Source organism: Brachycentrus maculatus, unplaced genomic scaffold (genome assembly GCF_059751285.1).
Source record: "Brachycentrus maculatus isolate JH-2025_06_01 unplaced genomic scaffold, ASM5975128v1 h1tg000017l, whole genome shotgun sequence".
NCBI classification, from domain to species: Eukaryota; Metazoa; Arthropoda; class Insecta; order Trichoptera; family Brachycentridae; genus Brachycentrus; species Brachycentrus maculatus.
Genome location: NW_028280771.1, coordinates 1,996,251 through 2,021,656, shown reverse-complemented (window position 1 = coordinate 2,021,656; position 25,406 = coordinate 1,996,251). Strand labels below are relative to the sequence as shown.

General features: G+C 32.3%; 1 protein-coding gene across 1 annotated transcript in view; it reads left to right on the top strand.

The window, feature by feature from the left end:
• Positions 1-25,406, top strand: part of LOC148313195 (uncharacterized) — a 145,431-nt gene that overhangs the window by 92,785 nt on the left and 27,240 nt on the right. Inside the window, exons 2-4 of the mRNA XM_088266611.1 lie at positions 16,631-16,766; positions 19,710-19,884; positions 23,876-24,259. Coding sequence (XP_088122737.1) covers positions 16,631-16,766; positions 19,710-19,884; positions 23,876-24,259 — 695 coding nt within the window. The remainder of the gene's footprint in view (positions 1-16,630; positions 16,767-19,709; positions 19,885-23,875; positions 24,260-25,406) is intronic.

The window sequence follows — 25,406 nt, the reverse complement described above, 5'->3', positions numbered from 1 at the left end:
CAACAGCAAAGGCACGCTCGCCAAATTTAGTGCGTTGGTTGCGAGCTGGTAAGATCACTTTGCCCATCGCAGATGTTGTAGCCGATCGAAGCGTGAGACGTCTATCAACCAATTCATCTGGAATACACAGCTCCTTAAGGTACTCTGGAGCCATATTATGTATTGATTTATACATGAGTAGGCAGAGTTTATACTCAACCCTTTCAGGAAAGCGTAACCAGTGGAGTTTGTGAAGTAGTGGGGTAATGTGACTGAATTTAGAAATTCCAAAAATTAGTCTCGCTGCTGCGTTTAACACTGATTGCAGTCGAGTAATTTTATTGTTTGGTAGACCCGTGTATATGCCGTTATATATACGACTAGTTTCGAAAACTATAGATGTTTTCATCTTCTGGTACAAATTTAAACTAATTGATAATTAAAAATGTTTTAATTTGTACCAGAAGATGAAAACATATGTATGTTTTTTAAATTAATTGATAATTAAAAATGTTTTAATTTGTACCAGAAGATGAAAACATCTGTATGTTTTCGAAACTAATTGATAATTAAAAATGTTCTAATTTGTACCAGAAGATGAAAACATCTAAATGTTTTTGAAATTAATTGATAATTAAAAATGTTTTAATTTGTACCAGAAGATGAAAACATCTGTATGTTTTCGAAACTAATTGATAATCAAAAATGTTCTAATTTGTACCAGAAGATGAAAACATCTGTATGTTTTTGAAATTGATTGATAATTAAAACTGCTTTAATTTGTACCAGAATATGAAAACATCTGTATGTTTTCGAAATTAATTGATAATCAAAAATTTTCTAATTTGTACCAGAAGATGAAAACATCTGTATGTTTTCAAAACTAGTCGTAAGTATATATAAATAAAACTCATTAAAGTGGTATATTCAAGTGTTTAATTTTAAAAATATTATCAACATGTCATTCCACAAAGTTAATGCCGAATCAATTAATAATAAAATTATAGCTACTCTAACGTTATGTGATATTAGTATCTCTTAATGTATTAGATATGTATGTATAATGTAGAATACACATATTCGTAGTTAGGTAGTAGATACCTCCTAAAAGGCCAAATCGATGTTCTATTTTACCCTCTAAATTCAAGGGTGCGACCTGGAAACGGGGTGGAAAAATGGGCGATCTCTGAAATTCTGTGAGTATTTCAGATGGCTTATATTAGTAAATTATTTGCACATTTCAATACAAGATTTCTTACTAAAGTAAAAAAATTAAACAACGCAATGGCATTGAAAAGAAGTGTATTATTTATTGATTTGGCATTAACTTTGTGGATTATTAAAAAATGAGACAGTATTATTATTATATATATTAAATGTTAAAATCAAACACTCATTTTTTGATTTATGTATTAATTTTTAAAATCAAACACAGATTGTTTGAGTCTACTAAGTTGTATTTTATTAACAACACGCATATAAAATTTATATTGTGACAATTGTTTCGCCTAGTTATGGCATTTTCAAACGAATGTGAAGATCAAATGGACTGAAGGTCTTTATGTAGCTATACAATTCTAAGTGACAGTTTTAACATGTGCAACAATAATTTATGTGAGACAACAGTAGTTAATGGGGGATGTAGGTACGCACCCTTATATTTATACTCATTTTTCGAGTCTACTAATTTGTATTTTATTGTTAAAAACATATAAAAATAATTTTGTAACAATTTTTCGCCTAGTTATGACATTTTCAAACGAATGTGAAAATTAAATGGACTGATGGTCTTTATATAGCTGTACAATTAATTCTAGGCAGGTACTTAATAGTTTCACGTATTCAGTTTTATTTCATTTAGTTTACTAGTTTCGAAAACTACACATGTTTTTCATCGGCAGATGATTATAAATTTTATTGCTCGTTAATTTTTGTAATTATCTGTCGATAAAAACATCTGTAGTTTTCGAAATTAGTCGTATGAAATTAAATAAAACTCAAAAAGTGGTACTATGAAAATGTTTTATTTAAAAAGAATATTATTTCGTTGAAATTATTATTTGTTTAAACATATTTTATACATAAGTCACATATATAATGTTCCCGATGAGTAATTTCCATTACTCATTTTGGGACATTGGATTAAGTTTAACAAGACTGAAAAACAGATAAGAAAGAAAACGCAGGGCAAAATGTAAAATATAAAGTAAAAATAGGCATATATATATATATATATATATATATATATATATATATATATATATATATATATATATATATATATATATATATATATATATATATATATATACGTAAAAAAACATAAGGTAAGAAGTATGTTTAAAGGAAAAAAAGAGAAAATATAACCAATCTCTAACATAAATATCTTTACATAGAGTATTTTTTCATTATAATTTATATTTGAAGCATTATTTATATTCAAAGCATTTACTTTGTGGTCAAACATTTTAATTGATATTAGTAATGTTAGTAAATAACCACTCACCGACTACTTCTGTCTACCGGTTTCGAGACGTACCCGTCTCTTCGTAGTGTATGTCCTGACGAAGAGACGGGTACGTCTCGAAACCGGTAGACAGAAGTAGTCGGTGAGTGGTTATTTACTAACATTACTAATATCAAATATATTTGAAGCACTTACTTTGTGATTTTCCATTTTATAATCAAAATGTAACTTTGTTTTAAAATCACTATAAAATTTATACTGATTATAGTGATTTTATAGTGAACTATTTATAGTGATTTTTAAAACAAAGTTACATTTTAATTATATTTTTCATTAAATATTATAGATGTAATGATGGGATTAATCTGAATGACTTTCAAAAGAAAATAATTAGTATTACTTTTTGAAATAGGTATTATTTACCGAATAATTAAAGGTCACCCGACGCAGGAGCACGAAGTTTAAATTAATTTTTTTTAAATTATTTTAATTAAATTTTTTCATTAAATATTATAGATGTAATGATGGGATTAATCTGAATGATTTTCAAAGTCGAATAATTAGTATTACTTTTTGAAATAGGTAGCATTTACCGAATAATCAAAGGTCACCCGACGAAGGACCACGAAGTTTAAATTCAATTTTTTTTATATTTAACTTTGGTATGTATCATTCCCTTTCCATCTTTGTTGGTTTTTGGATGTTGGAGTCGTGGGTTGGGAAAAAAGTCTGGATAAGGGATGGTTTGCGTGAAAAGCGGTCGGAGGGTACTTCAAATCGGTTCTCAATCTGTTTTTTTTAATCACTTTATTAGCTTTTTATTTTAAATTTAGAATTCTGATTTTTATTCAATCAAAATTAATACGCAATGGCTATTTTTAAAACACTCAAATTATTCGTTGATTTAATCAAGTCCAGATATAACGGTAAAAATTAAAAATAAAATATTGCTTTTTATTTTTAGTATTTTTCATTTCTCTTTTATTTTATTCTACTTAAATGTAAAAATTTTTGTCCGCCTCCGTATTGTAATGGTCAGCATGCTCGGCTACCGTTCCGGAGGTCCCGGGTTCGATTCCCAAGGGGGGTTTAATAAATATAAGTGATTTTTTCACTCTAATATTTATTCAATATTAACTGGACTGGTACCTGAAGTGGAGGGCTGATCACCTTTCCTTCATGTGTAATCGATCGAGATAACACTGCGTTTATATGAAGCAGTGCCCTATGCACCACTGGAGTGCGGTAAGGGATTTATTATTATTATTTAAATGTAAAACATATTTTTGTCGTAATCGTAATATTTTTACGGTAGATCTTTATTTTATTTTATTTCAAGCGTTTTCCTACATTTTTCAATGTGTATTTTTTAAAATATTTTTTGTATTTTTAAACAAGAATAAATTGTTTTCTAATAATATAGTCTTATGATTTTGACGACGAAAATTGCGATGCGTAAGGTTAAAGAGATATTTTTGTTAATATTTTATAACATAGATTTATAAATATCTATCCAATTCGAATAAAAAAATTGGATTGATCAGATTAAAAAGGTTAGTGGTTAGTGTCGTGGACTTCTTGGAGTTTCTCGGTTCGAACCCACTCTACCACAATTTGATACCTATTTCTAATAATGAGCCGCTTAGGCTCACAGAAATAGTATGAAATTGAAATATTTGTGTAAATAATACAAACATAAATATAATTTATATTTGAAGCACTGTGATTTTTCATTTAATAATTCATATGCAACTTTGTTTTAAAATCACTATAAATATTTTATTAAAACTTAATTATAATGTCTACCGGTTTCGAAGCTAACCGGTAGACATTACAATTAAGTTATAATAAAATATTTATAGTGATTTTAAAACAAAGTTGCATTTTAATTACTAACACAAATATTTCTCTTTATTTAATAAAAGGGAATTCGATAGTTGTGGAAATATTACAATTATTTGGTTTTTAAAAATCTGTACAATTTTAACCAAAATTATATTTATATCAAAATCATATATCTAGCTCTGAAGCTAGCTAAAATGTGACATCTTGGTAGTTAGTTCATCAATATTTTTTTTCGATTTAATTAGTGATAATTGAGCTGGACCCGTTGAGAAGCCCGGGTTTTTATTTGGAGGTATGAGTTTAGAGGGTGCCTAGTTTGGTTTCGCTTCAGAGGGTGGATGGGTGAATGGGTGTAGGGGGGTAGGGGGTAGAACGAACGACCTTGTCGTAGGACGTTCAACTTTACGACTACAAGTATCGATTATGTAACCTTATGTACTAACTCATCTCATCATTCTTCGCTGATTCGTGAAATTGGATGCTCGGCGTATCATATTTAACAACATTTTTAGTCTGTCCAAATATCAATATTATTTCCAATTATTATTATTATTATTATTTTTCATTATTCATCTCGCCAAAAGATGTCTAGTGAAAATTTTAGTGATTCTTATACAATGTTTGGATCATATAACGCTCACTCCTTTCAACAACGTCATATATAAAAAATCGTCAATTTTCAGTTGTGCATATTTTCGGAATGCCCAGAAAATGTACTATATCCCAGCAAAAGCGTCATATGTTTAACTTAATATTTACCCGCTACAGGGTAGAAAGTGTCGTTTTTGCATTTTGAAGAAATGGTATTGTTTAATTATTTTTTTGAATTTACGAAATATTTTTCAAATGGAGAAAAAACCTTCCGGTTTTACCTAAAAAGATCTGTTGCACTGTAAAAAGTTCACTAAGTGTCTTGATAATTATTTTTAAAACAGTTTATTATATTCTTAAACCTTAAAAACGATCTCCTGAAAAATCGATTTTTTATTTTATTTATGACGTTGTTGAAAGGAGTGAGCGATATATAGAACTTCCAAGAATTTGAGTAGTGTGGTTTTCAATCATGGGTAGAATTGGTGAATGTTACATGTGTGTAAAGTGATCACATAAACCAGCCTATGACGGTCGTAAGCCCCGTGAATGTCCAGACTTCCACATTCTTCTTCATTTACGTTGAGATGTCAAAAAATAATTTGAAAAATCAAACACAAAATACATTTATATTTATGTCTCCTGATTTTAGAATACTTTTTTTTCTTCTAATGAATGTTTTTTGAAGACGTCATCAGAAGCAGAAATGAACGGAGAAATATTGCAAATGATAGAATACTGATTTCCTGAGGCGACAAAATGACAAAATGAATACAATATTTTTATTTGTATTTTTTGTTAGCTTATATTAACTAATATAAACTATTATTTACACTTAATTTACATCATCTATAAACATATATATTTACATCTCCTTACAGTAAACAAAACATTTATTTTTAAATTCTTTCAGACTTTTTTCATTCTTCATACATTCAGGCATCTCATCATACATTTTCAAACCCTTATACATTAAACAATTTTGCGACTCGGTTTTTTTCAACAATGGCATTCTTATTTTATCCTTATTTCTAGTAATTTGTTCATGACAATTTTTGTTTAAAACTATTTTATCCTTAAAATATTTTGGTAATTTATCGTTAAATATTTATGTAAAAAGATCAGCATATTAAATTTAAGTCTTTTTTTTAATAGATAACCAGTTTAGTTCTTCTCTTATTTTTTCTATATTACTTTATATTTTTTTCTTAAGAACTATTCTCATCGCTTTATTTTGTATAATACAATACAGTACAATATAAAAAAAATATATTACAATATAAAAAAATAATACGTGTGAATAAAATATTTATCTCAATGAACGCATTACGATACACTTGGGACGATAAATTCGCAAGTGTTAGCTTCTATCAATTGCTATTAAACGATTCGCTTTTGTTATATTGACATTGGCCTTGTTATAGTTTATATATAGACCACCTCCTCTCCCGGCTGCTGCCCGGGTAATTATTCTCATTACACTTAACATAATAATGTTACTATCGTCGGCTTGTTGTAGCGCTGGTGAGCGTACCCAGAGATCGGGTGTTCGAATCCCAGCCGCGACATACAAAATGGTTCTACTATATTGCTATTTTTCATTGGTCCTCAAATTATAATGTAATTTTCTCCTTAGCCCTAACTCCAATCTAGCATAAAGATAGTTTATAGTAAAGGACATGCTGAGTGTTTTTTCTTTCACAAAATTTATATAATATCGTATCCTTCTTATAAACAGTATGTACTTAAATGAATATTGTCTGTTTTTTTTGTAATCATGGAGTTTCAACTGTTTGAAAATTCATCAGTGATGTTGACGTTTTTTAAAAATATAAATAATGATATGGAGATTCAACTGTGTTTTTGAAAATTCATCAGTGATGTAGACCTTTTTTAAAATAAAATTAAATGATGGAGTTTCAACTGTTGTTTGAAAATTCATCACTGATGTTGACGTTTTTTAAAAATAAAAATAATGATGTGGAGATTCAATTGTGTTTTTGAAAATTCGTCAGTGATGTAGACTTTTTTTTTTAAATAAAATTAAATGATGGAGTTTCAACTGTTATTTGAAAATTCATTAGCGATGTAGACCTTTTTTTATAAAATCAGTTTGGTTTTCTTGAATGTAATAAAGTGAGAACGTATGAATTTCTCGTCTTGACTAAAAACAAAGAAAACGAAGTCGTTGTTTGCTCGCCAGTTGTTGCTCGTAGCGGAAAAACTTGCGTCTCTTTGTTTACGACTCGAGCAATGTTTATCGCGGAAAACTTGGGATGGTTTTACTAGATTTAAACTAGCATCAAGTTTTGATTGGAGCTTTGTGATTTTGATTCTGGAATGAATGAATGTGCTGATTATGTATGAGGATTTTACAAATCTGGTTTATCTAATTGACAAATTGAATTGGGTTTATTAATAGCAGGTAGGATTGAATTTATTGGTAAAACGTATCATTTAAAGCCAAAATAATAAAACTCAGTTACTTTCGGCAACGCATGGAGCCGGTTGTCAGCTCACGCCTCATTTATTTTTCGAATACATGGATTTTTTTGTTGTTTTGTAGAATATGTATTGATTTTTTTTTTTTTTTATAACTTCTTTCAGTAATTCTTCTTTTCAAAACCATATATTTATTATATGTGATAGAAACATCGCTCGTTAAGGGAGCAACTTTTTCAGATATTTTTTTGCTCGTTATGCGAATTACTCGTTATGAGAGGTTCCACTGTAAATGAAATGTAAGTTTTTCAGTACGTCACTTTTTTTTAAGAAAATAGAAATATTTGTGCTTATATTATTTACAAAAATACTTCAATTCGTTTTTATCACACATTTTTTCAAACACCGCAAACGGTGTTTGAAAATGATGAGAAATGCATCATAACACGTGTGACAATAGATTTTTAAGAAAAGTGGTGTTAACTAAGTAAACCATAAATTAAAAAATAAATATTTTTATTTTCATTATTTACAAAAATATTTCAATTTCATGCTATTTCTAAGCGGCTCATTATTAGAAATAAGTATCAAATTGTGGTAGAGTGGGTTCGAACCGAGAAACTCTGGCTCAAGAGTCCGCGACAGAAACCACGGGACCACAACTCGACATTGATTGATTTTGAATACATCGAAACACGTGTCAGATTAGATTTATTAATATTTAATAGTATTTATATAATATAAGGTAAATTAATATAAAAATGGATATTATTTATAAACACATTAAAGGTGTCTGAAAGCGTGTCCTAACCACTGCAAAAAGTACTAGCTTAAATCGCAGGAGTGATCATCTTGCCTTCATACCAAATTACTAAATATTAAGTTGTTATCATGTAATACGCTGTGCCTTATGCACTGTTGGCGATATAATCTTAAAGAATCTCAAAGAAGAAAACGATGAAGTTAATATTAAAATTAAAACAAATATTTTTATCGGTTGAATTATTGGATTTAATTATTATTATAGTCAACAATGTTGTCGGCGCGTGGAATTATCCAGCATACATATATGTATGTATAACCTTATCAAAATTCAAACCTGTAGGCAGACAAAGAAGTGTATTACATTATGTCGTCGTCAGTCTATGAACAATTCATATAAATAACAGATCAAAATTGAATTGAGTTGTAAATTGGATTTCTACTGTATTTTAAGATGGTGATGTTTAAAATACAATAGAACTTTAATTATCTGAATCAAGGGAAAGGACCCCGTTCGGATGATTGAATTTTCTAAAAATTTTCTTTTTTTTCGAAAAAAGGATTCTATTTCAATTTTCAATAAGTTATTGTTTGTATATTGATAATGGGAGAAAAATACTATTTTTAGAGAAAAAGAGCTTTTAATTAATCACGTTAAAAGCCAATACTTATAGTTACAAGTGCTGCATATTATAAAAAATGAATAATTTTTTTTGTCCGCCTCCGTAGTGTAATGGTCAGCACGCTCGGCTACCGTTCTGGAGGTCCCGGGTTCGATTCCCAAGGGGGGTAAAATAAATTTAAGTGATTTTTTCACTGTAATATTTATTCAATATCACCCTGGACTGGTACCTGAAGCGGAGGGCTGATCACCTTTCCTTCATGTGTAAACGATCAAGGTAACACTTTTTTTTTATATGACGCAGTGCCCTATGCACCATTGGGGTGCAGATAAGCGTTTTATTATTATTATTTATTCTAAAAAAACAAAAAAATCCAACATTTATTTTTAAAAAAATCGAGCGTGAAATAACATGCGGCTCCTAGCGTTGCCGAACGCTGAATGAGATCTGTGATTGCGAGTATGACCTTAAGAAAGTTTTTGTTTTGTTTCCGCAATATTCGGTTGGGTGATGGAACCGAGCGTGTCCTGTGTCCTTGTGCGGTCAACAAAGATTTTCCAAGTGTAAACAAAAAGTGCTTAGTCCTTAATACGAAAACTTTCAGCTAAATGTACTCGAGTGCGGAGTAAAATTGCGCAAAAATATTTACCTACTCATTCCTTCTGTCCTTGGTGTCCTTTTGTATTTTTTATACCTTTGAGCCGAAATTCCAGCTTTTATTAAATAATAATATCCCTAGCTTATATCATCGGCTTTACGAAATTTCCTATTTCATGTCAAAATTGAATTATATTTTTAAAATGAAATGAGTTTAAATATTAGGTTAAAATTACGTCATAGGCTGGAGAAACTTAGATTTGGAAGTCTAGGGCTGGCATAGGCTGGAAACTCATATTTGGACGTCAGACAGCTCCAGACTTCCAAATCTGAGTTTCTCCAGCGTATGACAGCCCTAGACTTCCAAATCTGAGTTTCTCCAGCCTTTGACAGCCCTAGACTTCCCAATCTGAGTTTATCCAGCCTATGACAGCCCTAGACTTCCAAATCTGAGTTTATCCAGCCAATGACAGCCCTAGACTTCCAAATCTGAGTTTCTCCAGCCTATGGCAGCCCTAGACTTCCAAATCTGAGTTTATCCAGCCAATGACAGCCCTAGACTTCCAAATCTGAGTTTCTCCAGCCTATGGCAGCCCTAGACTTCCAAATCTGAGTTTCTCCAGCCTATGACAGCCAAGAAACTCTGATTTGTAACCAAGTATTTGGACATTTTTCATTTCATCTTTATGGAGATTATTGGGTCGATCTTCTGCGTTGGATCCTCGTTGTGGATCTTGCGTGACAGGGTTATTATTAGTGTGTTGTATTCTCCCACACACGCCGCATCGATCTGGTTCTATGTATAGACCCGCGGCTCGTCTGTCCGCTGCTGTTTCTTGTTCCGTGTTGGTCTCGGCTATTCAATGTCTACCGGTTGGATTCTCACTCATTTAGTCACAATTGGATCACGTGGACACTTGATGCTCCGTTTGTGAAGCATCATAATATTATAAACTCCAGTCTTCTTTTAAAATTGCAAAACTACTGGAAAACCTGACATATAATTTGAAAATATTTTATTATTTATTGATTCGGCATTGACTTCATGGATTGATTGAGTTTTATTTCTTTACAATTTTTTTTTTTTTATTTACACAACTTTTATTTACTTGTTTTAACCAATAAACAACTTTTATTTACTTGTTTTAACCACTTTTTATTGGTACACTTTTTCCAACCGGTTTCGACAAGAACCTTGTCATCTTCAGGGTTTATGTAATTATTCATTGTACATTGAAATACTCATAGTTAGGTTATAGTTAATTACTCTTCCCTTACGATACCAAAAACTTTCACGCACTCCGTACACCATGTGAAAATGGGGCTTCCATTTGTAGCTCACAAGTTGTCGTCCGGAGTGGATGTATACGCTGCGCAATGCTCAATAAAGTAACATTTAGGAGTTTTTCCCGTTTTTTTTATTTTTTGTATCACATTTTGTAAGAATATAAACTATTTTACAATTTTCATAAAATTAGCTCTTGATCATTTACCCATTCCTTTATTTTGCCTTTGTTCCATATTTTATTTGGACCTCTAACACCCTTCGGCAACAAATAAAAAATGTTTGGAACGATATATTGCAGTGTTTGACTCCCATATTTATCGTTAATTCTTGGGACTATCAAACCTTCATTGTGTGTATCATGGTTGTGTACTAGAAGATTTCGATATTTTCGTCTAAAAAGAGACAATTAAAGATGTATAAATAGAGATAAACGTCTTTGGCGTTCTTTGGTTACTCTAATGTACTCCCTCGTTATTATTTCTCTCACGAGAGTGTTATGTTTTCAGATTGGTTTGTTTTCGCCACACCAGCTGGTTTTAGTGATATTAAATCCGTACTATTCCGTGCTCTAGTGTATTGGAACATACGAGCGGAAAATTTCCTGTGAAATACGTAAAGTTGTTTGGTTGTTCTTTCAGACAACATATGCATTAGCCATTATTTAACGAACATATAATGAAAATACTAGAAATTTTGTTTGTCAATATTTTTGTATTATGTAGTATGTAAATTAAGGTTTTTTTTATTTTTATTTTTAAATATTATAAATATACCTGCCTGCATACTCAATGTACGTCATATATTAATGTGTATTGTGTCTCTAACAAAAAAGGATATAGGTGTATACTAAATATGTATAAGTATAAATATATTTTTAATTTTTAAATTAATTTTTAATTTTTTTATTTTCATTATTTACAAAATACTTCAATTTCATGCTATTTATATGAGCCTAAACAGCTCATTATTAGATATTGGTATTAAATTATGGTAGAGTGGGCTCGAACCGAGAAACTCTGACGCAAGAGTCTGCGACACTAACCACGGCACCACAACCCGACATGATAAACTATGGTTAGTTGATTTATTGACTTATAATTATGTACTTCTAAAATTAGCGATCAAGACAACACTGTGTCAATGCAATAATGCCCTGTACACCATTTTTAAATCTGGTAATGGCATATGAAAACACAATCTTTATACATAGTAAACATAATTTTCATCTTAAAAATACGTTTTAAAAATTCAATACATTTCATGCGTTTTTTTACGTTTCAAATTTCTTTTAGTTAGGTAGGAATGCAATTTTTACCAATAACAGTCCGTTTATAGCCGTTTTTAAACCGAAGTTGATTTTTCTTTTCTATTGTAAAGTTTCTAACCGAGACCGAAAACTTTTGGATCTTACTTCGATATCTAAAATAAATTTCTACGAACATAATGTTGTTTACAAACATTGATACATTCTATGTACGAGTAGGTACCTTATATCACAGACAAAATATTATACCTATAAAATAAATATATGAAATAATTTTTATCACCGCGTTATCAATGTGCACCTACATTTGTGATCAAGGTTATATTACGAGTATCGATACATTGTAGGTACATTGGACAATATTTTAATGACAATAAGAATTTTTTATATTATTCGTAAAAATAAAATTTTGCGAACATAAATAATATCATAATTTTTATATTATTTTTTTGACATCTCTCATCTCATCAAAGATGAAGAAGAATATGGAATTCTGGGCATTTACGGGGCTGACGACCGCCATAGGCTGGTTTAAGTGATCACTTTACACACGTGTAATATTAACCAATTCTACCCATGATTGACGGCCACCCTACTCAATTTTTAGATATATCGATCAAACTTCTATATATATATTGATCAAATTCGTGACATAGTACATGTGAGTTCACAACAGCCATCTACTTTGCCTTTATGTAAGTAGCGATCAAGATAACAAAACTTCGATATGGTGCAGTGCCCTATGCACCATTGGGTGCTGAAAACAGCTGTAAGAAGAACTCTGTTAAAAAACAACATGTTTTTTTGTAGTTATGTTAATTATGTAAACAAATACTTGCGGAGAAATACTGATTCACGTTTTTTTACGCGTTCTTTTCTTCAATCGTGTAGGTACTTTTTTTCAACTGTATGTATTCGTTTTTTTTCTCAACCACAACGTTAGACAAAACAACTCGCTCAGCCACTTTTGACAGATTTATAGGTCCACTTTGTAAAAATTGCGAGCGATTATTTTTAACGTCACGTTAAAAATAATCGTCAAGGGTGAGATCTCAAACGTACGAATTCAAAACGCGGCCGGCTGCTCGAGAAGCCAGACGTGTTGTCTGCGCACGTTGCGCACATTTTTTGGATATATCGCTCACTCCTTTCAAGAACGTCATAAATAAAAAATCATCAATTTTCAGTTGTGCATGTTTTTGGAATGCCCAGAAAATGTATTACATATATCCCAGCAAAAGAGGCATATTTTTAACTTAATATTTACCAGCTACAGGGCAGAAAGTGTTGTTTATGCATTTTGAAGAAAATGTATTGTTTAATATATTTTTCTAATATACTAAATATTTTTCAAATGTAGAATAAACCTTCAGGTTTTACCTAAAAAGATCTGTTGCACAGTAAAAAGTTCAATAAGCGGCTTGATATTTAGTTTTAATACATTGTATTATATTTTTAAACTTTAAAAGCGTTCTCCTGAAAAATCAAGTTTTTTGATTTATGACGTCCTTGAAAGGAGTGAGCGATATACTGGAGTTACTTTTTTTAAAGAATATGTGTTGAAAAAAAAATTTTATATATTTTTTTGACTCCATACCTTTCAATAACTCATTATTATTTTTCATTTCATAGCCATTTATTTATTTCGAATAAAAACTTATTTTTTTCAATACGAAAACGGTGTTTTACGAAGAAGAAAAAAACACAATTACGTCAAATGTTACCTGGGTTTAAAGATATGTATCCCGTCTTAATATATTATTTCCAATGGTTTTACTAATTTTAAAACCGATTTTCGATACGTATTTTAATATTTTTTTTATGTAAGTATACTTAAAAAAGGAATAACCCGCAAAGGCTTGTCTGCAGGTAGGATAGTAAGGATAGGGAAAATAAATGTGAAAAAAACACCCAGACCAATTGAAAATACATCCTTCTTTAATTTATTTTGCTATAGCTGGGAATCGAACCCCCGCTACGCCAGTTTCGCAGTCGAAAGCAAATATGTATACTTACTTATTTACTTTTCACCGAATACGAGTTTTGGTAAAATTGTCAACACCGCTTGGTTAAAGCGTTAAATTCCGCAGATGGAGTGAGACACTATAAATTGAGCCGGCATAACTTTGAATCACGTGAATGACATGTGATCGTATTAGGAACGTAAAATCATAGTTTAATACTGAAATTTTATAATATTATGTACAATTAATTTCCTGTTGTATATTTCAGTAAAGTGACCGCAAATACTATTTACAATTCATAGAATAACATTGCTACATATATCGCTCACTCCTTTCAAGAACGTCATAAATCAAAAAACTTGATTTTTCAGGAGAACGTTTTTAAAGTTTAAAAATATAATACAATCAATGTATTAAAAATAAATATCAAGGCACTTATTGAACTTTTTACTGTGCAACAGATCTTTTTAGGTAAAACCTAAGGTTTTTTCTCCATTTGTAAAATATTTAGTATATTAAAAAAAATTTAAACAACACCTTTTCTTCAAAATGCAAAAACAACACTTTCTGCCCTGTAGCGGGTAAATATTAAGTTAAAAATATGTCTCTTTTGCTGGGATATAGTACATTTTCTGGGCATTCCGAAAACAGGCACAACTAAAAATTTACGAATTTTGAATTATGACGTTGAGCTAAATAATCATATGTAAGTTTTTTCCAGCGGTTCTGCAATTCCACCATCGATAATATTAATTTTTAATTTAAGTTTTACTTGGTAAATACCGCTATTTCAGAAGATCTATTGTGACACGTGTTTCGATGCATTTCGCATCATTTCGACATCATCATCATGACACGCAAACATGCAAAGAAAGAAAGAAATAAATTAATAATAATTATATCTAGATAATTGAAATTTAAGTACGGTTCACTGGTATTAAGATAAATAAACAAAACGATAACTCTGCAAATTGAATAACACAGATTATTAATTAAACTAACGATATGTTGTTTAAGCGATACCGATTACGAATTAATATTTTCCATCTCTGTGTCGAGATATCACTGATGTTTATAATAATAGTGCTATTATGAGAGTTTTATGGTGGTATGTTATCACGAATACCGGAATAAATATTAGTGAAATGATAATAATAATAATAAAACCCTTATCCGCACCCCAATGGTGCAAAGGGCACTGTGTCTTAGAAACGCAGTGTTATCATGATCGTTTTACACATGAAGGAAAGGTGATCAGCCCTCCGCTTCAGGTACCAGTCCATGGTAATATTGAATAAATATTACAGTGAAAAAAATACTTATATTTATTTTTACCCCCCTTGGGAATCGAACCCGGGACCTCCAGAACGGTAGCCAAGCGTGCTGACCATTACACTACGGAGGCGGACAAAAATAGATATCATTATGTCATGGACTGAAATAGATATCATTATGTCATTATATATGTTGTCTAGGTATGTGAAAAGTTAAACATAAAGAGTTTTTTTTTTATTATTTTAAAATAAAATTAACGCTCGTAATAAACCACTTGAGTTTTATTTTTATTTTACACGACCAGTTTCGAAAACTTACAGATGTTTTCATCTACAGGTGAAAATGAAAACTAGGGGTGTAGATGAAAACATAAATTGGTAAATTGCGAGCGAGAAATATATTTCATTAATTTTTAAATATAATACATGTTTAATGTCGTGGGTATACTGGCAAAAAACGGTAACTCTAAAATCCCTGTTTGAATAATATCTGATATTTAAAGCTGAATAAAATACCCGCTATTAAACTTATAACTTTTTAAACGACATATATATGACATTTCAAACAACTTAGTGTATTTTGCCAGTTTATAGTACGCTGAAAACTTTATACTATGCATCATTAAGTCAAAATCATCTACAGGTGAAAATGAAAACTAGGGGTGTAGATGAAAACATCTGTAAGTTTTCGAAACTAGTCGTGTATAATAAAAATAAAACTCATTAAGTGGTTTAGTAGATACAAGTGTTAAATTAAAAAAAAAAACAATATGTCATTCCACAAAGTAAATGCCGAATCAATAAATAATAGAAATAGTTTATTACTTACTTATAGAAAAAAACACAAAAAAATTAAAACACTTTCCTTATCATTCATCGCTCACTTTGTGTAATACCACATTAATAAACAGTAATTAAACATTTTATTATTGTATAAATGTCAGACCGTAAAAATTTCTTTTTAATTACCTGATGACGTAATGATTATTCCGAAACCGGTAATCATGAATTAATGTTTATTAAAGTGGTATTACACAAAGTGAACGATGAATGATAAGGAGAGTGTTATATTACCATACCACAAAGTTAACAATGCTTTTAATATACAAAATATTAATAAATAAAAAAATATCCCTTGGAGCGGTACTACATTACATTCCAAAAAATTGAGTTGTGCGGTTTTTCAATCGTGGGTAGAATGGTGAATGTTACACGTGTGAAAGTGATCACTTAACCAGCCAATGACAGGTATAACCCTGTAAAATACCCAGACTTACATATGGTTCTTCATCTTCATTGAGATGGTGAAATGTAAAAAGAACTCTTTATTGGAGAAAATCCAGATTTGCAAACAAAGCTTTGGATACACGCAAAATTGTTCTAAATATCCTTTAGACTTTTATTGTAAAATGTGCCCTTAATACGGGAAAAGCTAGTAAGGACACATTATTGTAAATTTAAAATTGTAAATGTGTGTATGATGAAATAAATAATAAATAAATAAATCTAATTAAATGATGTTGTTTGTTTCCAGTAATATACTGCGACTACTTCGAGTCCGGGCGGTCCTTGCATTTCATAGAAGACTTCGTACAGAGTCAAGTGCTCCCAGACTATGGGGCGGCCAAACTGTCAGTGTCCCATACTTCACACCAATCAAGTATTTACAGGTAATTTATAATGTATTTACAGGTAATTTATAATGTATTTACAGGTAATTAATAATGTATTTACAGGTAATTTATACTGTATTTACAACATTTTGAGTGTGCCCAGATACTTAATCACAAAATCTGGATTATCTCCAATTGCAGGAGTTATTTTCATATTATTTTTTGACAAGTCATCAAAGATGAAGAAGAATATGGAAGTCTGGAAGTAAATGCCCAGACTTCCATATTCTTCTTCATCTTTGATGAGATGTCAAAAAATAATATGAATTTATAATGTATTTATAGGTAATCTATACTGTATTTACATGTAATTTATAATGTATTAACATGTAATTTATAATGCATTTATAGGTTATTTATATTGGTAATTCATAATAATGATCCAATGCTTATTTCATTAAAATTCCTCTAGACCAAGAAACATGTTCTATTGTACCTTATCGAGATTAGAGATTTTTGATTTTTTAAAATTAAAAGTTACCGTACTGCAGGTCCCGGGTTCGATTCCCAGGGGGGTCAAATAAATAAGTGATTTTTTCACTCTAATATTTATTCAATATTACCCTGGACTGGTACCTGAAGCGGAGGGCTGATCACCTTTCCTTCATGTGTAACGATCATGATAATACTGCGTTTATATGCTGCAGTGCCCTATGCACCATAGGGTGCGGACAAGGGTTTAATATAATATAAAGTGACTGCCGAATAAATTAATCAGATTTTTAAATTGTTCATTTTTTCGACAGAATTTCTTATGAAAAAGAATTTCTTTACAATTTTGTTTTTCAATAACTTTTTTACTAGATAGAATAAAATGAGTGATGAAAATTTTTATTTGGATCTTTACAATTTTTTCTGTCAAGTGGATAATATGATATCCTTCAAGTGGCTGCCGCCAGTGTTGATACGCATTTGTGCCCGTTTTATCAATATGTTTGTAAACTGCAACTGTCTAGTTTAAAAATTTCAAATATTATTGACGTACGACGCCATTTGCAAAAATTATAAAATTTTCCTATAGGGTGATTAATTTTGCGCCACCCTGTATAAGCCTCTCGAAAAAATCTGTAGAATCCCGGCTTTAAAAAAGGTTAACGAGTCCTTTCAAATATCGCGCCAACCAGCATTTTTCCCTTTCTCTTGTATTTTTCTAACTGCTTATGACAATGGGTCATCGTTAACTCTCTGAGCTTTGCTTTTCAATGGGATGATTTTAATTATGATTATTGCAGCCTCCGTCGAGAATTGTGGAAAAAAGAGTCGTTTAAGGGTCGACGTTCTAGATATCATTTCTTAAATTAATTGTTCTCTGAATTTACTCTTTTAATTCAAAATTTCTTAAGAACAGGATTTGTAAAGATATAGAGGGTGGTGAAATAAGTATTGACGGTTTTAAGAGTGTAATCTTGTTATTAAGGCTGAGATACGCTTTATCGATAAAATTAAGAAATCTGTGTTGAGATGGTTTGGGAATGTGAATCGAATGAGTGAAGAAGAAACAGTAAAACAAATATCTGAGGCATATTTGGTTGGGAATAGAAGCTGAGGAGTTCCGAGGAAAACTTGACACGATCAAGTATTTCAAATACTTGAAAGTGGTCAGGTCAGGAAAGTTTAAAAATACAATGAAATTTATAAAAAATAAATATCAAGCCTTTTATTGAAATTTTTACTGTGCAACAGATCTTTTTGGGTAAAACCTGAATGTTTTTTCTTCATTTGAAAAATATTGAGTATAATTAAAAAAAATAATTTAACAATACCTTTTCTTCAAAATGCAAAAACAACACTTTCTGCCCTGTAGCGGGTAAATATTAAGTTAAAAATATGCCGCTTTTGCTGGGATATATTACATTTTCTGGGCATTCCGAAAACATGCATAACAGAAAATTGACGATTTTTGATATATGATGTTGTTGAAAGGAGTGAGCGATATTTGAAATTACGTGACAAATACAACGCAGTCCATATAAATACTGAATTTTAGAACTTACATGGTGATTGTTTATTTTTCATAAAGTAAATATTTTTCTAATCTTAAGTAAACTGGCATAAAACCGTATGTATTTATTCCAAATCCGACAGTGAGGTTCGTCCTTCAAATATCTTTGATTCGACTCTTGGGCGACATTCCGATATGATAATTTACTTGAGTTACGATGTTATCAAATATCTCTATCCAATAATCCAGTACATTATAATATAAGCTCACTGTTAACATAAAAACATAAGTCTAAAACGTTTTGAGTGTGTCCAAATACTTGTTCACAAATCTGGATTATCTCCAATTATAGAAGTTATTTTTCATATTATTTTTTGACATCTGTAATGAAAAACCTTTAATAAACTGCAAATTATTTTTGTATCTCCTGTATGTTATGTTTATAATCTAATAATTAAAAAAAAATTATTAAAAAATAAAAAATAAAAATAAAAATTGTATTAACATGTTAGTATTCGGCTCAACACAGGCCATGCCTAAAGAGCCGTAATACGTATAATAAATGTGTATATGAAATGAATATGTATCTATTTATTATGAAAAATAAATAAATAAAATAAATCTCAACATAGATAATTAAAAAAAAGTTTATGATCAATAAAAAAGCTTCTTCATCTCGCCAATAGATGTCTCTAGTGAAAATTTGAGTGATTCAAGTACAATGTTTCGAAATTGGACCATATTTGTATATGGAACTTCCACGAATTTGAGTAGTGTTGTTATCAATCATGGGTAGAATTCGTGAATGTTACAAGAATATGACGGTCGTAAGCCCCATTTACCCCATATTCTTCTTCATCTATGTTGAGATGTCAAAAAATAATATAAAATAAAGCCTTTATAAGCGACCTTGAGGTAGTAATTTACGAAAAATGCGCTAAAAAAAAATATCCAAATTTATTATTATTGTATCAACTGTTTTAAATTTTGTTTTTCAGAGAGGAGGCGCGCTCGATCGTGCACGATTCGTGCCGCTGCTCCAGCACGGATCGGGTCGTGTTCGGCGCGGGACTGCCCTTCTTAGCACGCGCGCTGGCGGGCAACTGCGTCGTGTTCGTGGGTGCCAGCGACTCGTGGGAGACCGTCGAGCCATGGACGAGGCCAGACACCGAGGTGAGACTCCATCCATTTTAAATAAAAAAAATACAAAACAATTATGGTACCTACCCTGAACTCCACCCCTGTCGATTAAAAGGCCAAGCAAGAGACATCTGCAGGCGGATTCTTTTATCTCTCTGTTGGTGTTGCCAGGATATGGTCAGGTAGGTACCTAAGTAGTTAACATATCGCTCACTCCTTTCAAGAACGTCATATATCAAAAATTGTCAATTTTCAGTTGCACATGTTTTCGGAATGCCCAGAAAATGTACTATATCCCAGCAAAAGAGGCATATTTTAAACTTTATATTTACCCGCCACAGGGCAGAAAAAGTTGTTTTTGCATTTTGAAGAAAAGGTATTGTTTAATTATTTTTTTAAATAAACTTAATATTTTTCAAATGGAGAAAAAACCTTCAGGTTTTACCTAAAAAGATCTGTTGCACAGTAAAAAGTTCAATAAGTGGCTTGATATTTATTTTTAATATTTTGTGTTATATTTTCAAACATTAAAAACGGTCTCCTGAAAAATCAAGTTTTTTTATTTATGACGTTCTTGAAAGGAGTGAGCGATATGTGGAACAAGTATTTGGACACACTCAAAATGTAGATTTTGTTTAATTTAAAATTCGAGTTGGAGATTTGTTTGTTTTATACTATTCCCAATTATTCCCAAAATGCACTCGGGTTCAAATGGGATAATTGACCTTTCTGTCCGTTCACACGTCACACGGGTCGATGGCTCTAGCCAATTGACCCCCTTATAACCTGACAAACCTAGAACTTCGACCTGCCCAGACGTACTCGCGTACTCAAGATCGTTGGGGGCTGTTCTAAAGTATCGACAGCTGCTGCCCGACAAAGGGGTTCCCAACCTTTAAACAAAGGTTCACAACCCTTTTCGGCACATTGCCACCTATGGTATAAGATTTTTTCCTAGCTGCATTCTTGTTGATGGAGTGGACGTCGTGTTTCATTTTTGACTTTTCCGAAATTTCCTGGTTACTTTATATTTTTGGAACTTTACTTTCTTTTGATAAAATTTCTTGATCTTCAAATGACTTCAATCGCTCATTAGAAGGCTAAATCATCCATGTTGGGGTTTTTTCAAAATGGAAGTTTCATTATTTTTCACCTTACTTATTATGTACAAGGTTTATGGATCATTTAGTGGATTTTTTTTCTTCTAGCTTAAAAAAAATGTTTTATTTTAATCTGTGTTGGGAGCAGGAGGGGTAATCTAGTGTGGGCCAGTCAGGAATTTCTCGGAACCCATGTTGGGAATCACATGTGTAAAAAATCGTTTAGTTTTAATGGTTTCCAAGTTTGTGTTTATTTAGATAGTCAGTGGCAGAGATATTTACAGGCTAAAATCGTAATTAGAATAAAGTTTACTGAATTCAGTCCACATACAAATGGTAATGACTCTGAATATGGAAGACTGAAAGACCTTTACAAACATAGGTCATTGTTTGGCGGTTCAAAGGTCACATACACACGGTCTATTTTGACTATTCAACATGTCCCGAATCACAAAATCCAACTCGCTCCATTCTCGGTGTTCTTTATTCGTTTTTCGTCTACAAGCATGCTGCTAGATCGTCGACCTTATTGCGGGGGGGATGTTACAGTTCTCCCTCTCGTGTGTTTGACCCTTTGAGGCCTTGCGTCGTCTGTTTGGAGGTTGACGCACGAAGGTGGGAGAAATTTTCACCCTTTCATGCGCGCAGTCTGTATCCGTACTAATAAAATAAGAATGTGACATCCTCGTTACTCGATTACTTATAAAAAGGTTACGTTTTCTCGTCCGTGTGAAGGAGAAATCACCGCAGTGTAAACATTGTACATTTTTTGCTACCTTTACACGTAGGTACACGCTTTACCGCGTGATTAATGATGTGTGTACTCTTTGGAGTAAACTGCGTAAAAGACTGCAGACAAAGTGCGTAAAGATTACTGTTTTCTATCTGTTTTTTAGTATTGAAAGCTGACCCACCGCATTTCCAGATCTAATATAGAAGCATCTAGGCTTCTTGACAGACCTTCTCTTGCAAAGCAATCTTCTGTTGTTTTTGTTTTATCTTATTTAACAAAATTATATCCCGATTTTATTGTGAATTTACATTTTAAACCTTTCAATATCCCTGTCACTGCCAATCTAAAAATACAAGTTTGTAAAACCACCACCAAATTTTCTAGAAGTGCCCCGGTGCAGGCAGTGAAAGGGATCAGTAGTTAGTTGGTTCAGTTAGTCAGGTAGATCTGATTCCGACCCGCCGTTGGCCGGTACACAGACGCCTCCACAATCCCGACCAGCACAGCAGATAGACACGGAACGGTGCAAAGACATTTGCAGAAAATGCTCAGTCGTCGCATTTCCCACTCAATTTACCTGCTTTATCAAAGGACAATGAGACCACGACGCGTTCGATAATGCCAGGATTACTGTTTACTAATATTTCAAACGCTCACTCTTTCGCCAGCGGATTCACACGCACACAATTAATCGTGCGTTACAAGTGCGTACGTGTAAAGCCAGCTAATTCATTCTACAATCAATCAATGGATCATTGATTCGATAAGAGATTATAGATGAAATTCTCAAGGAGATAGGGGATATGATGTTGCCAACTAATATGCTAATGTATGAAGAGTATTCTAATAGCTTATAGCTTTACCTCTAGTACAAAATGGAGCACATTTTCTTGAATTTTTAAAAGGACATTTTTGTTTGTGGAGGGTCACCAGTATTTGACCATGATCACATGCATTTGATATTCTCATATTTCACCCACTTTGTTATGGTCTTTAATGATTTGATTAAAAAAATTGTTATATTTCGTTGCGTTTCAGCAGCATTTCATTAATGGTAATTCGGTCAGTAAAATTTATTTGCGTTAATTCATGTGGCATCCAAACATTGCCCTTCTTTTTGTAGCTTGCTCTTTTCAAATGATTTCAAACTGCCATGTGGTTGATGTTTAAGGTATCCACTATTTCTTGACAGCTTGCATGTCAGTCTTGATCCACCAGTTTAAGAATTTCATCGATTTTTTTCTATGACTAGCCGACCAGAGGGAGATGCATCTTTGACATCGAAATTTCAGGAACGGGATAGAGCAAATGACTCCTGGGTCCTTCGTTTACTCAAAGCATTCTCACCGTATACTTCACAAAATTTTAGGCAATTTTTGCGACGTTTTTACCCTTTTTATATTAAAAAAAGCATCACATAGCGTATTTCATTCATTTTAATATCAATATAACTTTTTACAAAAGCAATGAATTGGAAATATTTTTTTTCAACATAGACTAAAATGTCTCCTTTTAAGCACATGCTTGTTTAAAACAATCGGTTGAGTGTTGCCTGATATATGGGCATCAACATCATCTAGTGGCAAAAAACTGCACTGACTTTATATGACCTATTATGAGACGATGACTTAAAACCAAAGTAGTACAAAGATCCAAGTAAAAATTGAGTTAGGTTACAAAAAACAGAGACAAGCAAAGAACACAAGAAAAAAAATACACTATGATTTACACTCAGAAAACAAGGACCGGGATGAACAGAGGCAAAGGATCCAATCACCACCTCCGTAAGGGGAGGACAAAACAAGGCGTATATCTCATACATTTTTTTTGGGGTCAAGGGATCTTGCATCCCTTATGGCACTGCGACTATATTAGGTATATTGTGACCTCCCTCTGTATCATAGCTCACTCTCAAGTCCTACGTGAGTCATGTAACTTCCGACCTGTCTTGGTGGTAGGAGCTTCACCTTCTCGGAGTCCAGTAGAGGCCTCCAAGGATGTGACTTCGTTTGTGAGCGAGTGCGTCACAATTGTAAAGAATGTGGATTGGCATTTCGTTATCCTCCATACAAAATCTGCATACTGGGGAGTCATGAAGTGAAAATTTTGTCATGTGTTTCCTCAGTCTGCCTCATACATTTACCTGCGGTCGTCAAGGTGTTAATAAGTTTTTTATTGTTACTATTTCTAGATCATCCGCGTCTCCGAGACCCGCGAAGGCTTCATCGACCTCAACGACCTGGAGGCCAAGCTGAGCGCCCACGCGCCGTCGGGCCGCAGGCTGATCGGCTGCTTCTCGACCGCCTCGCGGGTGAGCGGCGCGCTGGCGGACACGGTGGCCGCCACGCTCGTGCTGCACCAGCACGGTGCGCTGGCGCTCTGGGACCACTCCTCGGCCGCGGGCCGCGCGCTGGACATGAGCCCCGACCTGCCCGGGCTCGAGGACGGCCGCATGGTGCGCAAGGACGGCGCCGTGCTGGCGGGCGCCGCGCTCGCCGGCGGCCTGCAGGCGTGCGACGTGCTCGTTGTCAAGAAGGCGCTCATCGACGCCGACGCGCTCCCGGAAGACCTCAAGGTATGTCGGTCTAGAGCGGTGCGGCTGTCCGAACTTAAAACACAGTAAGGGACATTTTTTTGAAGTACGTTTTTTATGCATTTTTGGACTAAGTAGACTCTACTTAGTCCAAAAATGCAAAAAAAAACGTACTACAAAAAATGTCCCTTACTCTGTTTTGAGTTTGGACAGCCGAGTGTTCCGCAAACTTTTTCTATTCAAGGTACACCTACCAAATTACGAAATTTCAGAGGTGCATATTTACCATATTATGGTAACATATTTAACATATTATGTTTAATGCGAAATGTGAGCCTACTAAACTGAGCACAGGCAATCAAAATTTGGAGCAACTATTGTTATTTTCACAAAACTAGACCATTGTTCCGCCGCGTGTGTGCCGTGGTGTCACAAATCCTTTCAATGAACCTACCATTGATGGAGCACTGTCTGTACAAATTTCTACACATAATTCCCATTGCTCGCACACGCACACGCACACGCACACGCACACGCACACGCACACGCACACGCACACGCACACGCACACGCACACGCACACGCACACGCACACGCAGATATATATATATATATATATATATATATATATATATATATATATATATATATATATATATATATATATATATATATATATATATATATATATATATATATATATATATATATATATATATATATATATATATATATATATATATATATATATATATATATATATATATATATATATAAGGTAAGTGGCTATAATACTGACCTAGTTTTTGTCTTAAGCCGGTCCATATTTTTTAAATATTTATTTAATATTAAAACGGCTTGATAATTTTTTAAATTTATTTTTATTTTTTAATGGGATAGTTTTATCCTTACAAAGTTAAAAAAATAATAGTCAAAAGTCAAGTGCATATATTAAAATCCACGCAATAAACAGTTAAAGGCTTTGTATTCAATACTGACCTATTCGAAATGGATTATTTCATAATACTGACTGCTGTTGCCCCTATTACTGACTATGAGTGAAAAAGACAACTCAATTCATATTTTAATATATTTTACCATATGTAAACTGGAGTAAGATATAAGTATTTGTAATGGAAATAAATGTAAAAGTAAGTACTTATGTGACAATTTATTATTTATTAAAAAA